Source organism: Haliotis cracherodii, unplaced genomic scaffold, assembly GCF_022045235.1.
Source record: "Haliotis cracherodii isolate W230 unplaced genomic scaffold, xgHalCrac1.p SCAF_24, whole genome shotgun sequence".
NCBI classification, from domain to species: Eukaryota; Metazoa; Mollusca; class Gastropoda; order Lepetellida; family Haliotidae; genus Haliotis; species Haliotis cracherodii.
In genome coordinates, this window is record NW_027266280.1 from 9718956 (window position 1) to 9742410 (window position 23455).

Here is a 23455-nt window from a genome sequence, read left to right on the forward strand (position 1 = left end):
CATAAATCACACTGGATCTAAACGTAATTGGCAAAATTGATGTTTAATCTACATGTGGTCTGTGCTTTGATGTTTGATGTGGTTGTGTTACAGAGAGGCAGCTCGCCAAGGTGCGGACCTCGAACCTGGCGCCAACTCAAGTGAAGAGATGGAAAATGTCCTGTACTGTAACGCCAAGACTCGGGTAAGGATCAGTGTCATAGTGATAGGGTCGGGTAATAGGGGGGTGGGTACCCGGGTAGGGTCGGGTAATAGGGGGATGGGTAACCGGGTAGGTTCGGGTAATAGGGGGGTGGGTAACCGGGTAGGGTCGGTAAATAGCGTGGTGGGTACCCGGGTAGGGTCGGGTAATAGGGGGGTGGGTAACTGGGTAGGGTCGGGTAATAGGGGGGTGGGTACCCGGGTAGGTTCGGGTAATAGGGGGGTGGGTAACCGGGTAGGGTTGGGTAATAGGGGGTTGGGTACCCGGGTAGGGTCGGGTAATAGGGGGGTGGGTAACCGGGTAGGGTCGGGTAATAGGGGGGTGGGTACCCGGGTAGGGTCGGGTAATAGAGGGGTGGGGACCCGGGTAGGGTCGGGTAATAGGGGGCTGGGTAACTGGGCAGGGTCGGGTAATAGAGGGGTGGGGACCCGGATAGTAAATTTGGACTCGCCAGCCCTAGCAAAGCCCTAGTCACTTTGAATGGACTGTGGTAGCTCCATATAGTGTGTTGTGACCATTCCCTGAACACCCTATAGAATAACAAGACAAGCAGAGTGTATATAGACTCCTCATATAAGGAGATAGAGTCTGCAAATATGCTGTACTGGCCCAAGTATCAAAGGCAAGATCCCTCGTGCTCCAATAAACTGATTTGCTTTGTTGATCCCACACTGTCCACAGGTAATCTAATTGGCACTTAACCTATTCCACCTGTCCACACCTGCCCAATCAACAGGTACGTAGAGGTAGAACAGGTATATGGGCATTGATTGAAGTATTGTAATCTGTGCATGTCCCAGCCACCGGGGTTCAATGATGGCGATATTTGACAAGCTTTATGACAGGAACACAGGATAATGGTCTGACCCTTATTTGAACCTGTCTCATTATTCACAATGTTAACTGCTGCATTTGACTATGAAATAAATGTCACACATGGTGGTTAATAGTGGCTGGGAAGATAGGGATGTATGTGCAGTGAAGTAGGACATGGGGTCACTTGGCATTAATGTAGTTTTAGGCCAACTACTGTGTTCAAATGGCAATCAGATGTGTGTGTTTGTTGTGTAATGACGAATTCAGCTATATGATGGTGGCCTCTGAACAATCGAGTAGGGACCAGACAATCAGTGATTAATATTATGACCAATGATCCATGCTGGTATGATATCATTAAGTCGACTCTTACGCCTAGTATAGGTTGCTGGGAACCAATTCTAACCTGGAATCCCTGTTGTATACAAATCATTGTGCACAACGAGTGAGTGAGTGAGTGAGTGAGTTGGGTTTAACGCCGCTTTTAACAGTATTCCAGTTATATCACGTCGTGTCAGCTTCATGTGGGAGGAAAGCCCGAAGTGATACAGGTCTCAGACGTTTACCACTTCGGTGAAACCCATGAGCACAGGTATGGTGCTGACAAACCTAGAAACATATTCGGGGTGAACCGGAATTCGAACCCACAATCATAGGTTTCTGGCGTGTCCAAGGGACGCAACTCTGCACAGCGAATTGTGGTGCCTTAGACGACTAGGCCATCCGTGCCCCCCGCACAACAAGTATTTCATCTATGGACTTATCAATTTGACACAATATATTTGTAGGTCTTAATGACAAACTGTGCGTCCCTTGGGCACGCCAGAAACCTATGATTGTTGGTTTGAATCCCAGTTCGCCTCGATTATGTTTCTAGGTTTGTCAGCACCATACCCGTGCTCATTGGTTTCACCAAAGTGGTAAATGTCTGAGACCTGCATCACTTCGGGCTTTCCTCCCACATTAAACTGACACGCCGTGATATAACTGGAATACTGTTAAAAGCGGCGTTAAACACAACTCACTCACTCACCTTAGCTCCTTTGTCTTTGAAATGGGCATTAACCAACTGAATTGTTAGTTAAACACCTCTTGGGAATGCTGGAATTTCTTTTTTCCTTCAATTTACTTTGATGATAGAACAATTTCACAACAATTGTGTGTCGCGAGCAGGATTGAAACTCGCAAAGTCTGTACCAAAGGCTAACGAATGGAAGCGTCTGTCATGGTGACATGGAAGAAACCATGTCAAAATTAACAATGACATCAAGACTGAAGTTATTCCTTTTCATGAACAGGAATATTTGTTATTTATTCAAAATGTTGTACTATGTTGCTCTTAATCACAGTTGTGTTTACTTATCAACATGGGCAAATAATGTTTATGCGAGATGACTGACGTCCATGTTGTGTGTTGCAGGATGACTATATGCAGCTGATTGCCTCCCTTGTCCTACATTTAAACGAGAAGAAGCGGGCTGCGCACCGAGCAAGAAGTGAGTAGACGGTGCACAATTGAGTAGCGGATGTTTGCCTACTAATAATCAATTGTGTTAGAAAACTTACTTTTTTTTTTAATGATTTGTGATAAGATGCAATGCCAAACATATGTTTATCAAAACCATAAAGTTGTTCTAGCTGTAAATGGTTCTTACTAATATTTTTTTGTTTTAAATTATCAACTTTAGATTTAAATTATTCCATTATTCCTTATAACTCCAGGTGGGTATCACTGGACTGCCAACAGCATTGTAATGCATTTAATGCATCAACCAACTTAGAAAGATGCTATGGCATGGGAGATAACTCTAAAACCGGTTGTGTGATGTGAAGAGTTGATTATAATAAAAAAGACAACTGTTTCAAAGATATCAGAAAATATGTTTGAATGCCTCCCTCAGGACAATAATTGGATGATAGAATACACTGGTATAAATAATTCTTCTGTCTCAATTCTATAGTAATAAATACCCTGGAACAATCTTAGCTTAGCTTAGCTTTGTTCAGGATGTGACATCACTATCATTTTCCTCTTCAGTTACTGTGCACATAATTTCCATTTCCCACGGCTAAGTGTTTAATTATCCCCCGCCCCAACGAAGTATATAGAAATGAGTTCCGTCCGTGTGTGTGTGTGCGCGTGCGTGCGTGCGTGCGTGCGTGCATCCCGAAATCGTTTCCGGAGCATAACTCAGAAACCGTTAAATATTTCTCTATGAAACTTTGCATGTCTATCAAACTCATGCTGAACTGGTGCCTTTTGCTATTTAGGAATTTTATAAATTTTTATTTTTTACGTTTCCATTGCAACAAGTTGGACTTAGGTTCTATAAGGGTGGTGTTTGTTTCCAAACTCAAAACTCAAAAACCGTTAAATACTTTCTTACAAAACTTTGCATGTCTACCAGGCACATACCGATACTGAACTGGTGCCTTTTGATATATAGCACTTTTAGAATTATTTATTGTTTATGTTTCCATGACAAGAAGTTGGATTTAAGTTTTAATATAGGATTGGTTTACTCAAGGATTATAACAAATAAACTGTTAAATATTTCCTTGCCAAACATTGCATGTCTATATATAAAGCCCATACTGAACTAGTGCCATTTGATATTAAGGAGTTTTAGAAATGTTTATTTTAGAATTTCCATTGCAGCTATTTTGACATGGGCTAAGAGAAATGTTGGGTCAGTTACCTGGTTTGGGACCATAACGTAATAAAATGGGCGGGGGATATAGATGACTTTGTCAACTATACGCTTGTTATTTTAGCATCTGCCAGTACGGACCTATGGTGTCAAATGGGTCCAGGGTAAATATGTGAACACAATGGAGATATCATTCCCTGGACAACTGAGGATGATCTGACAGTAGTTTCTGAAAAGCTTGGATGTTGTAAACTGATTTGTGTCTGTAATCCTGGTATTTGCTTCACAGGTTCTGCACCACAGGAAGTTGGTGGCCAGACAAACGAAGGATCGTCAAGTGATGGCGCCAGCGCCAGTTAATAATCTGGAATCAGTCACTGTGAGTTGGCCACCATGAGAGGAGTCCTAAGTATCTAGAGAAATGCCTATCTAACAATTCTTAATGCTAAATCATCATTTTGAATGATATTGATACGATATAATTAACATTTTTATTGATTTATCGCGACGGCCTACATGGTCTAGTTAATAGAGTGAGGTTCTAGTGAATAGAGCATCTGTTAGGGGGGTGAAAAGTCAGTGGTTTGATCTCAGGTCATGTCATACCAATAAATGGTGAAAGATGGCATTAATGGTGTAAACGATGACTGACTCGTACTGTGTCAAGGCAAGGTATGATGCTAGCCCAGACTAACACGCAGTTCATAATTTCAATGATGTTCAATCTAACATCTTCCTTGATTGATAGCTCACAGTTTTTGTTTCATATCTTTCTAAAATCCATATGAATTTTGTTTTCAGGAACAAATATTTTTTCTTCACCGATGTCTTTTTCTTGGACCAAGGCAAGAAAGAAGTGATTTTACAACTCCACAAAGTCATGAAATTTGGAAGTGTGTGATGTAAATATGTCTCATAATTTGCACACGATGTCTGAAAGCGGCCATCCCCACATGACCTGAATACACTACGGAATATATGTCCTGGCGTTTATACCATGCAACATGTATATGCTGAAATAACATTGTAATAACAGTATGTCACTCAAACTCTCAAATTATTTATATTTCTTTCAATGTTCATGTCCTGTAGTCAAAGCCAAGGAATGAAAAAACAATGTAATTTCTATTAAGGGAGACAACTGTGTGTGAACTTTGGGTCATACAAAACTTACTTTGTTAGACTTTTAGTGACTCTTAAATATTGGAGTATATCTCATGTGTTTGTGGTCTATTAGCAGTTAACTTAAGGTATCCTTTTTACTAGTTAATTAGAATTTGAATGTTATTTTAATCAATGATTACTTGCCATTATTGTTTTAAAATGAATAATCATTGTAATTCATGTTGATAGTTGAAGATCTGAATTGTTTTTGGTAGCAATAGCTGTTTAATATCAAGAGTCAGAAAAGATCAAAGTTCTTTGAACTCATGCCACGTTTTTCTGATCTTGATTTTTTGTAAACTCCCTGATCTCAATCATGTTCAACCACCTGACGTTAAGACAATATTGTGATTCCATGATCATCCACACAGCTTAGCCCAGCGACGAAGTGCCCTTTAATCAGTGACCCATTCCAGATTAAAGGATAATTCCCCTTTGTTGATGGACAAACAGTAATCATACGAAACATGGAGAGAAAATATATAAAAGATCTTTCCGAAAGTCATTCCTGTTCCTCACATGCTTTCCGATGCATCTTGGGTATCATCTGTGTGTTCCCTATTGGACACTGAGGATCATTAACTTGGTAAAGGGCTACCTTGATGCTGTGTGAAGGATCTAGAGGATGCAATGTAAACCTATCTTCTCCACACTGTTTGACGTTTCTGTCTATCTTTCGGTTCTTGCTTCGGTGCTATTGTCCAGATGTATCCTATGGATATGGTCTGCTTCATCAAGGTACTGGTAGCCTTCCTCGGAATAAATTGGTTGATGTAATTTATCACCGTGTTTTCTTGTTGATCAATATATAGCGATTCCAGGATGCTGTTCCAAGATGTGATTGTGGTGCAAGAATGTCATGTGTCTCTCATACTTCAAGGATGTCTAACAATATTTGTTGCACTTTGAGATTGTTTTGTGGAATAAAGTGTCAAGTATAACTACGTTTATTACGAACTGACCAATATGACAAACTTATTTTTTAGTCCCAGCCATTTGTTGCATATATGCTGTATATACGCTTAAAACAAACAATGGTTATTACAAAATAAATTTAGTCGTCCTTTTGACATCGTTAAAACCATAGTTTACTGTACATACTGGTCCTAAGTTTGCTAAAAGCAGTGTAAAACCATACTCAATCTTCCAGTAATATCACGGCCAGGGACACCAGAAATGGGCTTCACACATTGTACCCACGTGGGGAATTGAACCGGGATCTTCGGTGTGACAAGCGAATGCTTTTACCACTCGGCTACCCCACCGCCCCCCCTAAGATAGTTTGATGGCACTCCTCTACTTGCATGCAACTATTGCAAATAATGCTTGTCACTTTATTCAAATGGGTCCAGTTCAGGGTCCACCCCATCGGGATTCCTCGTTAGAATGGGTTCCCATCAACCTATGCTGGTCTTGATAGGTGACCAAGTGGATCTGGTGGTTACGCTCAGTGACGCGATTGCTTCTGTGTCATCACATCCGACAATGTGGATTGTTGCTCACAATATCAATTATTTACAGGCATGTGTTATGAAGCTTGAGTGAGTTGGGTTTTACGCCGCTTTACGTAATATTCCAGCAATATCATGGCTGGGGGGACACCAGAAATGGGTTCACACATTGTAACCTGTGATGAGCAAACGCTTTACCCACTAGGCTACACTGCAGCCCCTTTGAAGTTGCAATGTAGTAAAACAAACAGTTTAGAAGATACCCTGCTTGTCATATCCGCCAACTGAAACTGGGTCTGTCCCAATGGCCGGTGTCCTTGTGGAGGGTTGCCTGTGCCTACTCAGCTCTACATTGGGCACTACTTTAGCCTAGATCTGTGTGATGTTTAGACAAAATCTGTTAATAATGTTCACCGAGAGATTTGATGAGGAGAAAGTTTTATCTTCAGAGGGACCTATGCATTTTTCACTGATAATATTATAGGTATTCTTTGAAACTGTTTCACTACAAGTAAACTATTATCCATCAGGATGTATCAGTTTACTTCAGACCACATAAAAACATTATTGGGGAAGGAGAGGACAAAATGGGGAAATAGTTGATCTTTTAGGCATAAATTGAATTGGAAGTTTTTTCAACACTTCAAATGATTTGGTTTACATATTGTCCACCAGTCAGCCATATTCCAACTATATCAAGTCCAGACCAGGCAAACCATTGGTTGATAGCATCATCAATGTCCAGATCTTTAGTGTATGATAAACTCATTCAGGCAAGTAACCGTTTGTTTGTTGTTTAACACTGGACAATTTTCAAGCTTTATGATGGCGGTCTGTAAAAAATCAAATCTGGACCAGACAATCTAGTGGTTGACATGAGCATCGATCTAGGCAATTGGGATACGATGACATGCAACAACCACATCAGCGGGCCTCACCACCCAATCCTGTTAGTCGCCTCTTGCGGCAAGCATGGGTTGCTAAAAAAACAATTCTAACCTGGATCTTCATGGCTTGTCAAGTGACCGAGCCTAGCCACCAAATTCTATTTTAGTCAGCTCGTATTAGACCTGTTGCAACCCTACATCGGCACTTGGTTTGCCCGATCCAAATGCACACGGACAGGACACCTGTACTTGAAACACATGCGCATGTGTAACATCCACTCTGGCTGTGAAATTCGATCGGCTTAGAGTAAATAAATAACCAGATTATCATCCCTGGACCTGTTCCAAATGGCAATCTTCGTAGTTAAAGTAGGAATGGTACGATCGCATTGGCAGAACATCACTTTGTGGAACAGGGCTCTGTTTCATTGATTATTTATGAATTGGTCAATTCAGTCATTTAAACGTGTACCATAATAAATTCCCTTTGAAAAATACTTAAGGGAAGTGGTTGATGTCTAGTGATTTGTGCCAGTTTCACTCTTTGACAACAGCAGAAATGTGACATGCAATGACCCATGTATATGAACTGAACCATCCTGTAAATGTTTGATCTGTTGTCTTGGCCAGGATGAATATTCGTCAGACAGAATGCCCTGTGTGTGTTGGTTCCTTAAAATCAGCCGAAAATGTAATCAGATTCAAAAGTGCATTTACCCCTAAATGGGCTTCCCCTATCACTAGCTTTGTTAGATTAACTCTTATCAAGCTAGTAAAGACCTTTAAAAGTCGCCTACCAAACCATATGCACATATAAAACATTCAAACTTGTAGAAAACCGATACTTTAATCTATAGGAAATGTACAAATCAGGATTATATCTACATAAAATAAAATCTGTTCCTCTGTGTGGGGCCAGGGCGGGCACTACAGGGTTGATAGCATGGCAGATTTCACCAAAGGGTTCCCAACGTCTGTCTGTCTCACTCCACCACCTGGTATCACAACAGTTAGGATCTGGAGTTGCCTCCCTTGAGCATCTAGCGGCCATCTTTGATAATACTGGAGCTCCCCCAGTGAGAATTGTTGCATAAGTGTGACGTTTTGGTGTCCCCCTGGCCCCAAACAGCAGAATCACGTTCCATCTGAGGTAACATTTCATGGGAATATGATACAAGTCAACCCAAGTATATATTCGTTGCCTTAGCCCAGATAAATTAATGATCTAAATGTGTCCCTATATAAATTCCAAATTGATCAATCCAAGATTTGTGATTATATTAATTTGGTGTCTGTACAACGTACCGCGAAGTATGGAACTATTTTGCAAAGAGGGAGGATAACTCTTTGGCAATGTGGTAAACAGTCATGATGTAATGATCTCAATAACAGCCAATATGAACAAAAGCTTCCCTAACCTCTAAACATTAAATCTTCACCACACAAAATAGTAACAAAGTTGCATGAATAAAGGTTCAGAAACTTCCCGTGGCACAGAATGATCCAAGGTCAAGGAGTCTCCAAGGTCATCTGTCCAATAAACATGGCAGTCGTGAGTCAGATCGCAGATGAATGAGACTTGACAGAATTATATAAATCTCTTCTATTTTACACACACTCAAGCCAGGCATCCATGGTCATAGGAGAATAGGATAATAATAATTATAATAGTTACAAGTCAGTCCTGTCGTTGCATCTTCGCTCATCACATCCGATACAGTGAGAAGGTGTCCCGATTATTCACATAATATCTTCAATACTTGGATGAAGAATTCACTCGTAGGCACACACTTTACTACTTAACACGAAATCAGAAACATACAAGCTTAGGAGTTCAGGAGCTCCTAAACTGTAGGCTAGAAGTATCAACAGAGGGCGCCAACAGCCAAGGTCAAGGCCACAAACTAATTGCACGCTGGGAAAAATGAACATAAACAGCAAAGGAAGAGTACGTATTCCCGACATCCTCCATCACATGATAGTTCTGTACCACCACAGTGAGACCCGGCAACCCGCACTGTTTCTCCATTCGTCCATCGCTGCCGCCATCTGGCTGCACCGCTCTAGCGGTAATCGTAGGGGACGTAAGGCTTGCGTGGAGCTGCCTCAAAGACACCCGGCATAACTGGAAAAGCGGAGGCTGAATTAAGAGCTCCGCCACAAGACTGAACTTGGCTCCAATTCTTCCACATACCCACCTGGAGATGTCCATGTTTCGCAAGCAATACTCACGCATTAAGATAAAAATACCTTCAAGATAAAATTTGAAATGTAGAACTTCGTAAAATCAAATAGTAAAATCCACAAGAGAACACACATACCATGTTCATGCATAACTACACTTTTGTAACTACGCACTTATACGCGCACTGATAGGCGTTCTTTAACTATGAGCTTGCGTCGGTCTGCCGCCAGGCCGAGATTGAAGATGATATGGGTTTCAATCCAACCTGGCGGATTAAATGCACACTTTGCTAAATCATTTGCGGCGCACACAAAGTCAATGCATTCCAGCGCGATCTGCCAAGAGACGGCAGGCTAGAGTGCAAGTACGAGGTTGCTGGTCTCGTGTGGAGTGGACAACACGACCTGTCATGATGGTCTCGAGAGTATCACATCTTGGCGTCAGCCAATCAGAAAAAGCCAGGAAGATCTGAAAGAGGACAAAGAATGACCCATCAGGAAATGACCTTGACCTTTGATTTACACTAAGCGACATGTCAGCAGTGATCAGCAATAGCATGACACCCTAACTGGCAATGGAGGCCAAAAATATTGCATTTTTAACCTAACACAATCCTGTCATTAACACCAAAGTTCAAATTAGCAAGAGTTATAAAAATTATGTTGAAAGCGTAACTGAAGATGTTGACCGTTCTAGGTTTAATTTGATTAAATGCAATGCTGCGTAAGACTATGTATGTATAATAGAGTATTAGTGTGCACCCAGTCCCGAGGGTTAGATGAACTTGTCGTTCACGTAACGTACCTGCTGTTGAAGTATCATCCTCGCATCATTCTTGAAAGTGTAAAATACTTAACTACGACACTTCCATATTTAAACCTTATTTGTCTTGAGTGGTATTTTAGAGTGAATCTAAGTTGAAGGACTTGACGCATGGTCAGCAATATCACAGCATAACCATGGCGACTGGTGTAGCGTGACCCGGTCCGAAGCAGGCCTTGTACAACCAGCAGTGCAAACACAGATCCGCCAGGGGTACGAATGTCACACAACTGATCTCCACACTTTTGTGAAAAAGTAATGGCATACTGAACCAAAAAAGTAGAGCATCATGAATATTTTAGGGGACATTTTTTTTTTGAATACCAAACGCACAATTTCATAAAAATATCAACTAAAATATTCATGATCCAACTTTTTTCGTTCAGTATAGTTCAAACCAATACCATAAAAAAAAAAGAAAAAAAATTAAAAAAGAAAAAAGAATTTTTTAAATGCCGCCCGCCCCCCCCCCCCCCCCCAGAAGTTCTATCAAAGATTGGTGGGGGAACATAGGAAAGGTGAGGAGAGCGAAATTGTGACCTGTCCTTAAATATGCAAGTATTCGATATACCGTAAAAATACATAAATTTTAATATACGTAGGGTGTTCTAAATTTTTGTTTGAATAATATGAAAATAGGGCAAAATGTATCATCAAATTTTTCAATTTTTATTAATTTTAGATTTTCGTCCTTGATATTCAGTATTCAATTACATAAAAGGACTTAGTCACATCCTGAAAAGCCCGGCAGAGGTAACAGAATTAGCAGGAAAAGACGACTTGAACATGCAGTCTAAATAATCAAAGTAGTAATTAACAGTCAACAAAACGAAATATATAACATTTAGAATAGAAAGAACAGTTGAAACATTTTCAGAATAAAACTGAGGTCACACAAATATATCAAATATAACAAATATATATACTCTTCCTAACTAGATGACTGGTTTTCAGTACCGAAGGGTTCTATAATCACACAACCATGCAAGATGCCAAACCAATGCCAAATCCACCCCAAAATTAGACAAAGTATCGACAGAAACTGACATGCACTTAGTCTACCGTTTAAAACTTCTAGAAAACAACTTCAAAGTTAATGGGCAAAACTAATCATAACCATGATAGACTTATCAAGACAAAGTGTAAAATATAAACTGACATGTCAGATCTGTTTTAAGGAAAAAAATGATTGTAAGTATTCAAAGAAAATTACGAAAATGTCTGGAAAATGTGATTTAATAACTAACCTGTGATTTGTGTCTAGATTGTGTTATATTATATTTTGACATGGAAGCAGTCGTAGGAAGCAGTAGCTACAGGTGCAGATGTGCGAATGGAACGGCCAAGTCTTTAGTTGCAAGAGGACAAGGACTTCAGCGGCAGCCGCCGTCTTGGATTGGGCAGCCTGTACGTGGCCGCAGACAGATCAGTCATGTGGGTTAGTCCATACGTGTTATTGTCTATCATGTGACTTGCATTCACATATCAGGGTTACTTCACAAACGGGTAGGTCAAACGGGTGATTTATTTTGGAATCACTTCCCAAGGCACATTGCGATCAGCCCAACACAAAAGAAACAACTGCTGGAAGATGGCCGACAAGTGAAAGACAACCCAAGCAGAAACACGGCAGAAATCGGCACATCTTCCGCAGTTCGTTTCCAATGTTTCGAATCTGATGTCACAACTCAAGAAAAAACACAAAATCAAGCGACCAAAATCAAACGGTTTTTGTGCCACTTAAACTTTTCGTGAAAGTTAAAAAATTTCTCACACCGAGAAAGAGCAAACTCGAACACATCATGCAGTATCCAGTCAAAAGAATGTCTTTATTTCTGTACAACATGTTATGACAAGGTGGTGTCTTTCCTCATGCAAGAAAGACGGCACGTGAGCGCAATCTAAGGTTTCTACTCAAACAAAGTCACTAGACAGCTGGTTCGAGACTACAAGCGTTGGCTGCGGAGGCAGGTACACATCCGGCGGCCAGGGCCCCTTAACCTTCAAGTATGGTATCCTAGGTCCTAGCTTGCTATTTACAGTCATAGGCCCGCGTTAAAGCTCGTCTGACAATATATTAAATACTCTGTATGATAGGGTAAATGAGTATTTACAAAATTCATGATTATTTGCATCCAGTGAAATTTGCATTCAATGCCAGGGGATATTGAGTAACCATGGTAACCGAAATAAATAGACGGAAATGCTGGTAATATGGACTGGGTTAGAGAGTAGGACAAGCAGAAACTAGGTCAACTTGAGGTCATTCTTTACTTGCACACATGAGAAATTATTGTCCATGATGACATTTGAAAAATCTGGTTAATAAATAAACATACATCTTGTACACTCAATGGATAACTGGATCGCATTGTTTGGACAATCATTTCTCACCAAGTGATCTTTGGAAATTTCGACCTGTGTCAGATAATGACTCACCTTACATACTTGTTATCTATTTGTGCCCCAAATGAGTGACAAATAAAAAGTATTGCATAGCAAGTTTGGTTTTGTAACAGATCTCGTCACGTTAAGTGTGCAGTGTCTACTATTATGACTATTGCCGTTGGCACCATCTCCTGACAAGGACCTAAACATCACTGTGTACCACTTAAAACTGTTCAAATACTTCCTGATAAATCCATTTTATGGTAGCAGTAAAAACACGCCTACACAGCAAAAATAGTTTCATTCTAAATACTTATCAATTACTAATTGCCACTGTTAGTCTGCCATAAATGAAGGAGCCCAAAGTTTGGAAAGATATTTGAAAGAAAAGGATGAAATCCCCGTACCAGTGTTATACATGATGTGTCATAACCATGGTAACCATCTAGACAACATTACATTCATCCCTGCCACAGCCTTCAAGTCTCAATGATGATAAATCAAGCACTTAAATAACATGAACATTGCCAAGTCTAGAATTCCCTAAAATATATCCAACATCTAACAATGACGAGTATAAAAAGCCTTTTTGTAAAATGATCAAAATGGATAATAAATACTTCAGAAATATTTTTGAAAATGGAACATGGCTGATGAAAACTTACAAAATTGATCATTAATTTTTGGTGTTATTTCTTATTAATGATTGTTGATTTTCTTTTGAAAATATTCTAAAATGATTCAATGGGTGGAAACTTGTCGGATATATCATCATCAGAGCTCCTAAATTGAAGAGGTGGTCAGAGATTTGCTGCCCCAACCAAGTTGTATAATGGGTAGACATGAAATGTGGACACTTCGGAAATACAGAAATAAAGATCTTTACATTTAACGATCACAGATGTATATTTGTTGAATGAGAATGTTTATGAACATATTGCAAACAGATGAGACTTATGACAATGACGAACAAAACAGACCATTCTCACGTTCACTAAGAAACACACCAATCTCTACACATCTTGGTTAGAGCAAATAAACGCTTTAAAAAATCACAATCTCTACCCAGAATTCATTTGTACAAATTGGTCATAACAAGTACCAAGAGGTTAACAGTACACTGTACAGTATTTCTCAAAGAATAATTTACATACAAGAGTAAAATCAACTAAAAAACGCCATTCCTTCCACACCACGCAGACTTAGGCATGGCTATGCGTGATGCCTCACGATGTCACTGTGTGCGGCGAGGGAGCACGGCAGCCATTCAGATCATTATACTATATTCCTACCACACTCCAACAAAAACAGCGCTCTACAGTCGGGGCATGCAATGATACGACCCTGTGAAACCATTTTACCCAATTTCTCATCGTCTTTGATTAATGATTTATATTTTGCATATGGAATGTACGTGATGTTTCCAGACGATGCTCAAATATGCTTTCTAATTGAGTCAAAGCATATGAAGGTTTCAATTTCAAATAAACATCTGTAAATGGTATTTTTATTATTAACTGTATCGAGACATGCCCCAAATGTACAACTCCTTGAAACACAGTTACCATCAACTAGACAAAGATGAAATGTTAATAACAGTTTTGTAAAAAAATGGGATTACGTCAAATGACGAAGTAAATTTTTGAAAATATACCCCGCCAGTTATTCCCCTTGTTGATATGGTAACTGCATTTGGGTCTCAACCAATCAAACAGCAGGGAGAGAACACAGTGTTACAGAGTTGTTCGAGCTTGGAACAAGGGTGGGTAGGAAGCGAACCCCAGGTAAACAATAGCATTCAGGGTGGGTGGGCGAATCACACTACGCCCCACCTCACGACGGGCACATCTCACACCACGCCCCTCGGAAGATCTGCTAACACAGTCATCATAATGGACAGATGATTACGAGTCCAATATAAATAGCCCACATTAGAATTGGCGCATACAGGTCAAATAGGAAGTTTTTACCATCAGCGAATTTTCTGGCGACGAACTTGAGTGTTTCATCCAGTAGGATGACGGGTATAGATATCTTCATAACTGCAACCCACTCCTCAACGTTAAGTGGTGTGATCTGGAAAATCACCTGTGGAGGAAAGAGTGAGTGAGTGAGTGAGTGAGTTTTGTTTCAAACTGCCAGCATATCATGGTGGGTCAGTTGTTTGTTGCTTAACGCCGCACTCAGCAATATTCCAGCTATATGACGGCGGTCTGTAAAATAATCGAGTCTGGACCAGACAATCCAGTGATTGACATCATGAGCATCGATCCACACAATTGGGATCGATGATATGTATCAACCAAGTCAGCGAGCCTGACCACCCGATCCTGTTAGTCGCCTCTTACGACAAGCATAGTCCCCATTTATGGCAAGTATGGGTTGATGAAGACTTATTCTACCAAGGAATCTTCACGGGTTGGTGGGTCAGTTTAATGCACTCAGCAATATTCCAGCTGTATGAATATTGTCTGTAAATATTTGAGCCTGGAGAAGACAATCCAGTGATTGCATCAAGAGCATCGACATATAAAATTGGGATATGATGACATGCGTCAACCAAGTCAGCGAGCTCGCTAGATACAAAATCCAGACCAGACAATCCAGTGATTGACATCAAGAGCATCGCGATTGACATCAAGAGCACCGACATATACAATTGGGATATGATGACATGCATCAACCAAGTCAGCGAGCTCGCTTCATACAAAATCTTGACCAGACAAACCAGCCTCATAGGTTAAGAATGAGTGAGTGCATGTTGTTTAGTGCTGCATTGAGCAATATTCCAGCCATATGACTGCAGCATGAACTATATAACAATGCCCACACCAGTGGTCAATCGTATGACCACCATTAGCTTACAATGACACAATCAGCCAGCCAATCTCAGCCTCTCATTCTGATACACTCAACAACCATTGCCAAACACCTTATACCAATGCAGGGAATCTAACCAGGGTCTTCAGCGTGACAAACAAACGCTTTTACCACTAGCATGTCAAAGAGTAAGTATGGTTTAATGGTGCTTTTAGCAATATTCCAGCAATATCATGGCAGGGAACACCAGAAATGGGCTTCACATATTGTACCCATGTGGGAAATCGAACCAGGGGCCTTCTGCTTGAAGAGCCATGCTTTAACCACAAGGCTACCCCACCGCCCCATTGCCAAACGACTTACTTCTTGGTTATCTGTTGCCAACGAAAAAGGCAAGAGATAACTAGCATGTCAAAGGGAGATAACTAACATGTCAAAGGGAGGTAACTAGCATGTCAAAGGGAGGTAACTGCTTACCGACATGAAGTCGACATAGAGGATGAAGAAGTGCAAGAACATGGAGAGTCCGATGGCGAACATGAGCCACTTGTTGGACCATGGAGGCATGACCACGAGGGACTGGTTCTCACTCAAGCTGAAAAATCATGGGCGGGTTAGACATGGAATCTCACAATCACAATCTCATACACAAAGCTTGCACCAGCGTACACGTTTTACCACTCCGTATTAGCTGTAAAAAGTACCTAAAACATCTGAATTTGTTCGTTGTATAATGTCGCACTTGTCAATACTTCAGCTATATGACGGTCTGTAAATAATCGAGACTGGACCAGGCAATCCAGTGACTGACGTCATGACATCGATCTACACATATGGGATACGATCACATGCATCAACCAAGTCAGCAAGCCTGAGCACCTGATCCCGTTATTCGCCTCTTACGGCAAGCATGGGTTGTTGAAGACCAATTCTAACCCGGATCTTCATGGGTCACAATTGTCAAGACATTTTTAGACAAAGGTGTTGTCCTTAACAATGTGGAGAAGTAGAAACTGCAGCTGTGACGGGTACAGGTTTGAATAAGAGATTGTAAACTGTGCAAAAAAAGACAAATATGAACTAATATAACTAACATAAAGCTTAACATTAAATTTAATTTATTGATGCATGCATTAAAATCTATGGAATTATGTTTATAAAAAAATTAAAAAAATTGCTACAAAGAAGGTAAACCAAGAAAAATGTCTTAGAACATCTGCTGTGATCTGTGTGTGACTAGACAATTCCTGCCTGGATTCCCATGAATAAACCTAGCAAATCTCAAAAGGAAGACAATCAGATTCAATTTTTTTTATAAAAATATAATTTATAAAAATAATTAATAAAAATAATAATCAGCCATCGATTACTGTGTCTGACAAAACCTGAACATCTTGCTCCGTCAGCATTCTTGCAGCGAGAACATTACACCATTACTACCAAAGAGAGGGTGTCCTAAGTTGGATAACTTGTTTCTAATCCTTTTCCATTTGTGTATGAAATATTACAAACTAAACATTATGACTGGCAAGGCAGGGTACCAAAAAAAAAGATTTCAAAATTGTGTGTGATTATGAAAAAGGGTACCATGGAAACCCCTACATCAATTTACATTGTAATAAATAAGATTCAAAGGTATATTTCAAAATATAACTATCGACATTTCTTGAAGTTGTAAGGGGAAAATATCATAGGTTTTGGATATTTCTTAACTGAATAATAAAGCTGAATGATTAGTTAATTGGGAATCCAGGTAATCGCAGGTGAACAACCTTGAACTTCACATCTGAAGTAATCACAAGTGATGTTATGCAAACAGGCTATTCTATGTGGAGCTAAATGTTAATAATAGTCACACAAGTATATATTGTCATGTACACAAACTGTTGCACAAATAAGATTTCGCAAAGCAAAATGCAATCATGAATGTCACTCAATTCACAATAGCGTTGCATAAAGTCCATGGACGATAGCAAGACATTACTAGAGTGTTAATTGAAAAAAGCTTAAAAGTTTATTATAAGTAAAATAAGTTGAATTTCGACATTTTTTCAGCAAGTACTAACTACAAGCTTTGATTTTTGATTCAATGTTTGAAAATCAATTAAGAACAGTACATCAAGAAAATAGTCCCAAACATCTTCCAAAATGTATCTACAAGCAAAAGTCTTTTCCAAATGCAAAGTCAATGAGGCGTTTTGGAACTGTTTGCTACAAGTGTTCCTAAACATTAGTTCTACAATAAATCTAAAAGCTAAAAGCAATATCTATGTCTAAAAACATAAATATCAAAACAGGTCATTTCACACTGAAGTAAAAACTTTTAGGGGGGCATAAATTTGGTAAAAATGCAAAGAAATGAACTTGAAATTAAATTTAGAAATAAAAGAATACGTTCAGTAGTTAAATGACTGTTTTGAACTATGAAGCTAGTCGCTGCTGGATGCGTGCGTGTAAGCATCAAGTTACACTGAAACAAAGAATGCACTGCAAACATACATGTCCGAGTCTACATCAGTTTCTACCAAAAAACACCACACTCCCGTTATGGCATCACTAATTAGTCTACACAGCAAATACATTGTCAGTAATCATACATATGAGAATCTAACATTTAATCATTGCAAGGTTAAATCACTTCAATACATGAATCTCTAACAAAGCCGTTCTCACCCGGTTTCTCCATTCAAATCATTATCTCTGTCAATTCATTTATGTAATGCATTACAAATCAAAACTGATAATAGATTATTCAATACCATTTACAAAAGCATGCTTTTTTAAAAATTCAGTGAAATTGTTTGAAAGCAGAGAGAATGAATGTGAATAATTATTAGTCAGGGTTCGAAACTAAGACAAAAATTTTGTGCTGAAGTTGAACTCAAAATAAATATTCTACAATTATATTTATTTCAGCTCTGATTCCATAGTATATTCATTAAAATAGTTCTTAGTTTCGCTCCCTGTGCTTTTATCATGAAGGCATATCATTGTCCGTACATCAACACTCTGCAACCAAACTCAGGATGATGTTGCCATGACGATGACGACGGCGGCAATGGTGGGTCAAGGCAAGAGGCTGAGTTGGGCAAGCCACAATGCATGCAGGAAGTTTCCAACACACAACAACCTTGTACCACAAAGGGGGGGCTGTCTGGACCAAAACATTTCCAAGAGATCACAACGTGTGATCATGGCGTTCAGACAGAGAACGGTTTCCTACAAATTACGTCCCTTGTTTACGAAATCAGAATCGCTTGTTAGAAGTTTGAGTCTGGTAGCTGGAAATTTGGTTGAATCTAAAGTCCAGTAGCTCCCCCCTGGCGTACAGTTAGGTTCCATTAATGATATCCATGCAGATTGGAAGCCAAGTCGGAACGTCACTTAACCACAGTCATGATCAACCATCCTCTACGTTGTGACCTCTTCAGATGTGATTGACATTCTACAACCTCCCCCATTGTGAACGAAAAGGTTGTCACACGTGACGAGCAAGGCAAACTTCCTGCGCTACACCGATACCGATCCGAGGACCGGCGAGCTGGCCTCTGTCAGCCCCTTACCTGTTGAGAGCGTTCAGCATCTCAATCACCACCAGCGTTGAGAGGGCCATCGTCATCGGCTTAGGGTGACCGAACACCTCGCAGTCAATACCGGCAAACATCTCATCCTGAGCCAAGCACTGAGCTTGGTGGGTCTGCAGAGTGAGAAGTGATTAGCAAAGGAAAAGCAAAATGTTTAGTCAGAACCGAGTGAGTCAGCTGTTGTGGGAGCACCACCAGGAACAACCTAGGTTGGATAGACAGATGAGTTAGGCATGCGGGCAAGCGGCGACGCAGATGGCTCGAGGCCGGTCTGAGTTTTCTCCTGCATGAGAAGGTAGCGTGCGGGCAGGCGAGGCAAGCGAGCGTTGAGCAGTATGTGGTAGGTTTTACAGATGGCATTCACCATCATCCCACCACCAGGAGTGTGAGTAATGAAATACGAGATGCCAGTAGATGCAACAATTGCATAATCAGCAAAAAAATTTTTTTTTTATTAACACATATGAATTTTTTTTTTTTTAAACTAAAAAAAAACTTTAAAAAAATCGCTTTATCCCACAAAAATTATCACTTTAATTTTGTACTGCTTACTGGCAACTTGTCAAATGTAATGAGGTGATAAGGTTTTCCTAACTGCTGATTATTAATGGACAAGGACTTTACCTGTTCAATGCATTAAGCATCTCAATTGTGACTAATACTGATAGAGCCATAGTCATTGGATGAGGATCGTTAAATACATTGCAGTCTACGCCCTTGAACATCCTGGGCTCGGCGGGGCACTGCATGTGATGTGTCTGCAATACGCAGGTGAAGGCGTCATCATGGAGTCAGGAAGTACAACACAGCTTATCGGTCACACATGTTAATGTAGGCAGTTATTGGGGAACAGATTGGATATACATTTACAGCCAAACAAATTCATTACAAAAGAATTGAAAATTATAAATACTAGGTGCAACTATTGATAATTGCCTAAAAAACTTGAGCTTAGTAAGTTTCTATTATTAGTTAGAGGGAATTTTTCTGGTTAAAAGGCTGAACTGAAAAGCAATGTGTCAATAATGCATGGAGAAAAACAAGATATTATACATTCCCTGAACATATTACCAGTAAAATTTCACAATATTTGGGATGGGGGAGTGACTTCGGTTTTACGCCGCTCTTAGCAATATTCCAGCAATACTACGGCGGGGGACACCAGAAATGGGTTTCACACATTGTACCCATGTGGGGAATCAAACCCGGGTCATCGACGTGACAAGCAAACGCTTTAACCACAAAGCTGCCAAACCACCCCACACCAATGTTTTGAACCCAATTGCTTATTGCACTCGGAATTACAATGATTATCATAATCCAGCTACATTGCAGTCACCTCAACCTTGTGGTCGATAGCATGAGCAACGATCCAGTATCAGGTACGGTGCCACACAATCAGCCAGGTCAATCATTGTGAAAGCCCAGAGTTCAATGTTAAATTATCTCCAATGACAACCATGGAGTACTGGTACCTATATTTCCGTCGATCTCAAACGCAGGAATACAACTGATTCTGAATCAATAATTTAAAACAACAAATTCATTCCTGAAGCAAAACTTCAAAGGTAATTCTCAAAGTTTGTTGGAGACACTGCACCTCTGAAACATATTGCAGTAAAAAATGCATGTCAGCAGTGAGGTCAGAGGTCAGATGTGAGATGTTCAAGATTATTGCACTCATATAGTGTGAATGTGGCTCTTGTAGTTTTCCAGGACCAATGCTGGTTTAACAGTGGTAGTCCACTGAGATACAATGCTGTAGTTTATCATCGATACGCCACTCAGGCACAGTACACTGACTCCGTGCCGACCAGTCCTTGTTTTAGCCCCTTAATGGAGAGTGCCATCAGGGTAACAAGAAGTACCATCTTTTAACGTCTTTTGGTAAGACGCAGACGGGGGATTGAACCATCAACCTCTTGTTCTCAGGGCACACTCTACCACTAGACCACGGAGGTGGTCCTGTCATGTGGGATCTGTTTGTTGTTTAACGCCACACTCAGCCATATTCCAAAAGGACCAGAAAATCCAGTGAAAGCCTGAAGTGACAAACGTCAAAGGCATTTACAACTTTACGTTTAGGCATGTTTTGGTGCCAACAAACCAATGATCATAATTGGGGGAATCTCTGGCTCAAACCCACAACTAGCGGATCCTGCTTGGCAAAGGGAGACAAGTGTACAACTGGAGACAGTTGCAGGTTTTTATCGTATCTCAGAATGAAACTGTTGTACTGCCAGCTTCGTGAGTGTGGGACTGCCGCAGTGTTTTTACCAGTTGGTAGTAGTTGAGTCCGGGGCCCTTGTCGTACAGCATGAACCACCAGGCAGCGGCACCAACAGTCGCACAACCAACGTAGACTGAAACACACCAGGTCAACATCATGTGGGGGTCAATTCTAACCAATTTTATACCTGAATATGTAAAACTACTCATATGTACTCCTATATATACTCCTTTGTATATGGACATGAGTGAGTGAGTGAGTGAGTGAGTGAGTATGATTTTACGCCACTTTTAGCAATATTCCAGCAATATCACAGCGGGGGACACCAGAAATGGGCTTCCCACATTGTACCCATGTCGGGAATCGAACTCGGGTCTTTGGGGTGACGAGCGAACGCTTTAACCACTAGGCTACCTGACCGCTCAATATGGACCAGAGGCCATTAATACAATAAATAGTTTGTCTTGATCTAGATCTTCACAGGTATGAACCCAATTACTTCAAGTATGAATTGTTCATGTATATATTTATAGAATATAAATAAGACTTGTGAAACGATACTAGTTTTAGGTACAGTAGCAAGGACAAAGGGAAAGCCCAGCCATATTGTTCTTGCAACTGTTCCGAAAGGTGTGTGTAATTGGGACACTCACTTCCAATAGCCATGTAGCGGAAGAACAGCCAGCCAGTGATGAGGCCTTCTTTGGGGTTCCTGGGGGGTCTCTTCATGATGTCCAAGTCTGGGGGGTTGAATCCGAGGGCGGTGGCGGGGAAACCGTCAGTCACCAAGTTGACCCACAGCAGCTGAACGGGGATCAGAGCCTCGGGGATACCCAGAGCAGCAGTCAAGAAGATGCTGGAAGGAAGGAGGAGAGGAGTGAGTGAGTGAGTGAATGAGGAAGTGAGTGAGTGGAGTGAGTGACAACAGTCCTTACATATCATTGTGGTTATCTAATCCCCACACAGTCGCCTCTTACAATAATAAGAATAAGTACTGGATAACTACATGTCAAACTATGCAGTTATAGCGACAGAAAAGATCACCTACAGAGGGTAGATAGGTTCTACCCGGTTCATCAATGGCAGTCGACAGTGTCATCAACCATGTGTCCCTTATGGAACCTGATATTGTGTAACGATCTTTGAATAAAAGCGCCTGTGCAAATGGGACAGATACACGGAAGACAATGCAACAGATCGATACACATCCCGCCTGTTGGAATGTATCCAAGTCAATACACCTCTATACACTTTGCCTTACATAAAGAGTATCCGCCGCTCGCTTAAAGTGATTTGTTTGTTTGTTTGTTTAATGCCGCTCTCAGCAATATTCCAGCTATATGATGGAATTCTGTATACAATCAACCATAGGGTTGAGTGAGTGTGGTTTTACACAGCTTTTAGCAATATTCCAGCACACATTGTACCAATGTGGAGAATCAAACCTGGGTTTCTGGCATGACAAGCAAACGCTTTAACCATTAGGCTACCCCACTGCCCCCAATGAACTATAGACCAGACAAACCAGTGATTGATATTATGAGGAACAATCCACGCTGTTGGGGTATGCTGACACGATCAACCAAGTCAGCAAGCATGACCACCCGATCTATGAAGTTGCCTCTTACAACCAGCATAGGTTGATACGTAGACAAAATGAAAGTTTGACTAACCAGACCACTTCACCGATGTTGGACGAGATGAGGTAACGGATGAACTGCTTCATGTTGTTGTAGATGGCGCGACCTTCCTCAACTGCAGCCACAATGGTCGAAAAGTTGTCATCAGCCAGCACCATCTGTGGGACTTCGTTAAGGACAAATAGCATCTCGACAAGCAGGTCAACTAGAAGAGGCTTTTAGAGGTGTGTTTGTTCTTTAATGCTGGACTCGGCAACATTCAAGCTTATTGGACCAGACAATCCAGTGATCAGTTGTCAAATGAGGCGAGGTGAAATGGGGTAAAACGTCGCGTCCAAGATTATTGCACTTATATAGCGACGTGCATGTACATGTGTGTGTTTGTGTGGCTGCTTGTACTAGTCCGGACTGATGCCTATTTATAGTGCTAGCACAGAGATACCATGCCGCAGTTTAACATGAATACCCCACTCAGACACAGTATACGGACTCCGAGCCTACCAGTCCTTGTTTTAGCCCCTTAATACCGAGCTCCAGACAGGGTAACAACAAGTACCATCTTTAAACGTCTTTTGGTATGACGCGGTCGGGGATTGAACCCCAGACCTTCCGCTC

The 23455-nt window shown here is 40.7% G+C and overlaps 2 protein-coding genes across 5 annotated transcripts in view; one reads left to right on the forward strand and one right to left on the reverse strand.

Annotated features, from left to right (window-relative positions):
• The window catches only part of LOC139472433 (mediator of RNA polymerase II transcription subunit 15-like), a 37070-nt gene extending 31456 nt beyond the window's left edge, over nucleotides 1-5614 (forward strand). The window contains exons 3-6 of the mRNA XM_071254910.1: nucleotides 94-184; nucleotides 2439-2514; nucleotides 3959-4048; nucleotides 4471-5614. Of these exons, the coding sequence (XP_071111011.1) occupies nucleotides 94-184; nucleotides 2439-2514; nucleotides 3959-4029 (238 nt within the window). The 3' untranslated portion in view covers nucleotides 4030-4048; nucleotides 4471-5614. The remainder of the gene's footprint in view (nucleotides 1-93; nucleotides 185-2438; nucleotides 2515-3958; nucleotides 4049-4470) is intronic.
• A 2385-nt stretch (nucleotides 5615-7999) lies between these two features.
• The window catches only part of LOC139472243 (calcium-transporting ATPase sarcoplasmic/endoplasmic reticulum type-like), a 58532-nt gene continuing 43076 nt past the window's right edge, over nucleotides 8000-23455 (reverse strand). The window contains exons 21-27 of one of the 4 annotated variants that reach the window (XM_071254631.1): nucleotides 22874-22999; nucleotides 21854-22056; nucleotides 21248-21333; nucleotides 19595-19728; nucleotides 15864-15981; nucleotides 14537-14654; nucleotides 8000-9296 (exon numbers count right to left, since the gene is read on the reverse strand). In XM_071254631.1, the coding sequence (XP_071110732.1) occupies nucleotides 9235-9296; nucleotides 14537-14654; nucleotides 15864-15981; nucleotides 19595-19728; nucleotides 21248-21333; nucleotides 21854-22056; nucleotides 22874-22999 (847 nt within the window). In that variant the 3' untranslated portion in view covers nucleotides 8000-9234. Of the gene's footprint in view, nucleotides 9825-11981; nucleotides 14655-15863; nucleotides 15982-18949; nucleotides 19084-19594; nucleotides 19729-21247; nucleotides 21334-21853; nucleotides 22057-22873; nucleotides 23000-23455 lie in introns of those variants that run through there. The other 3 variants (XM_071254632.1, XM_071254630.1, XM_071254629.1) reach the window with 3 other exon arrangements.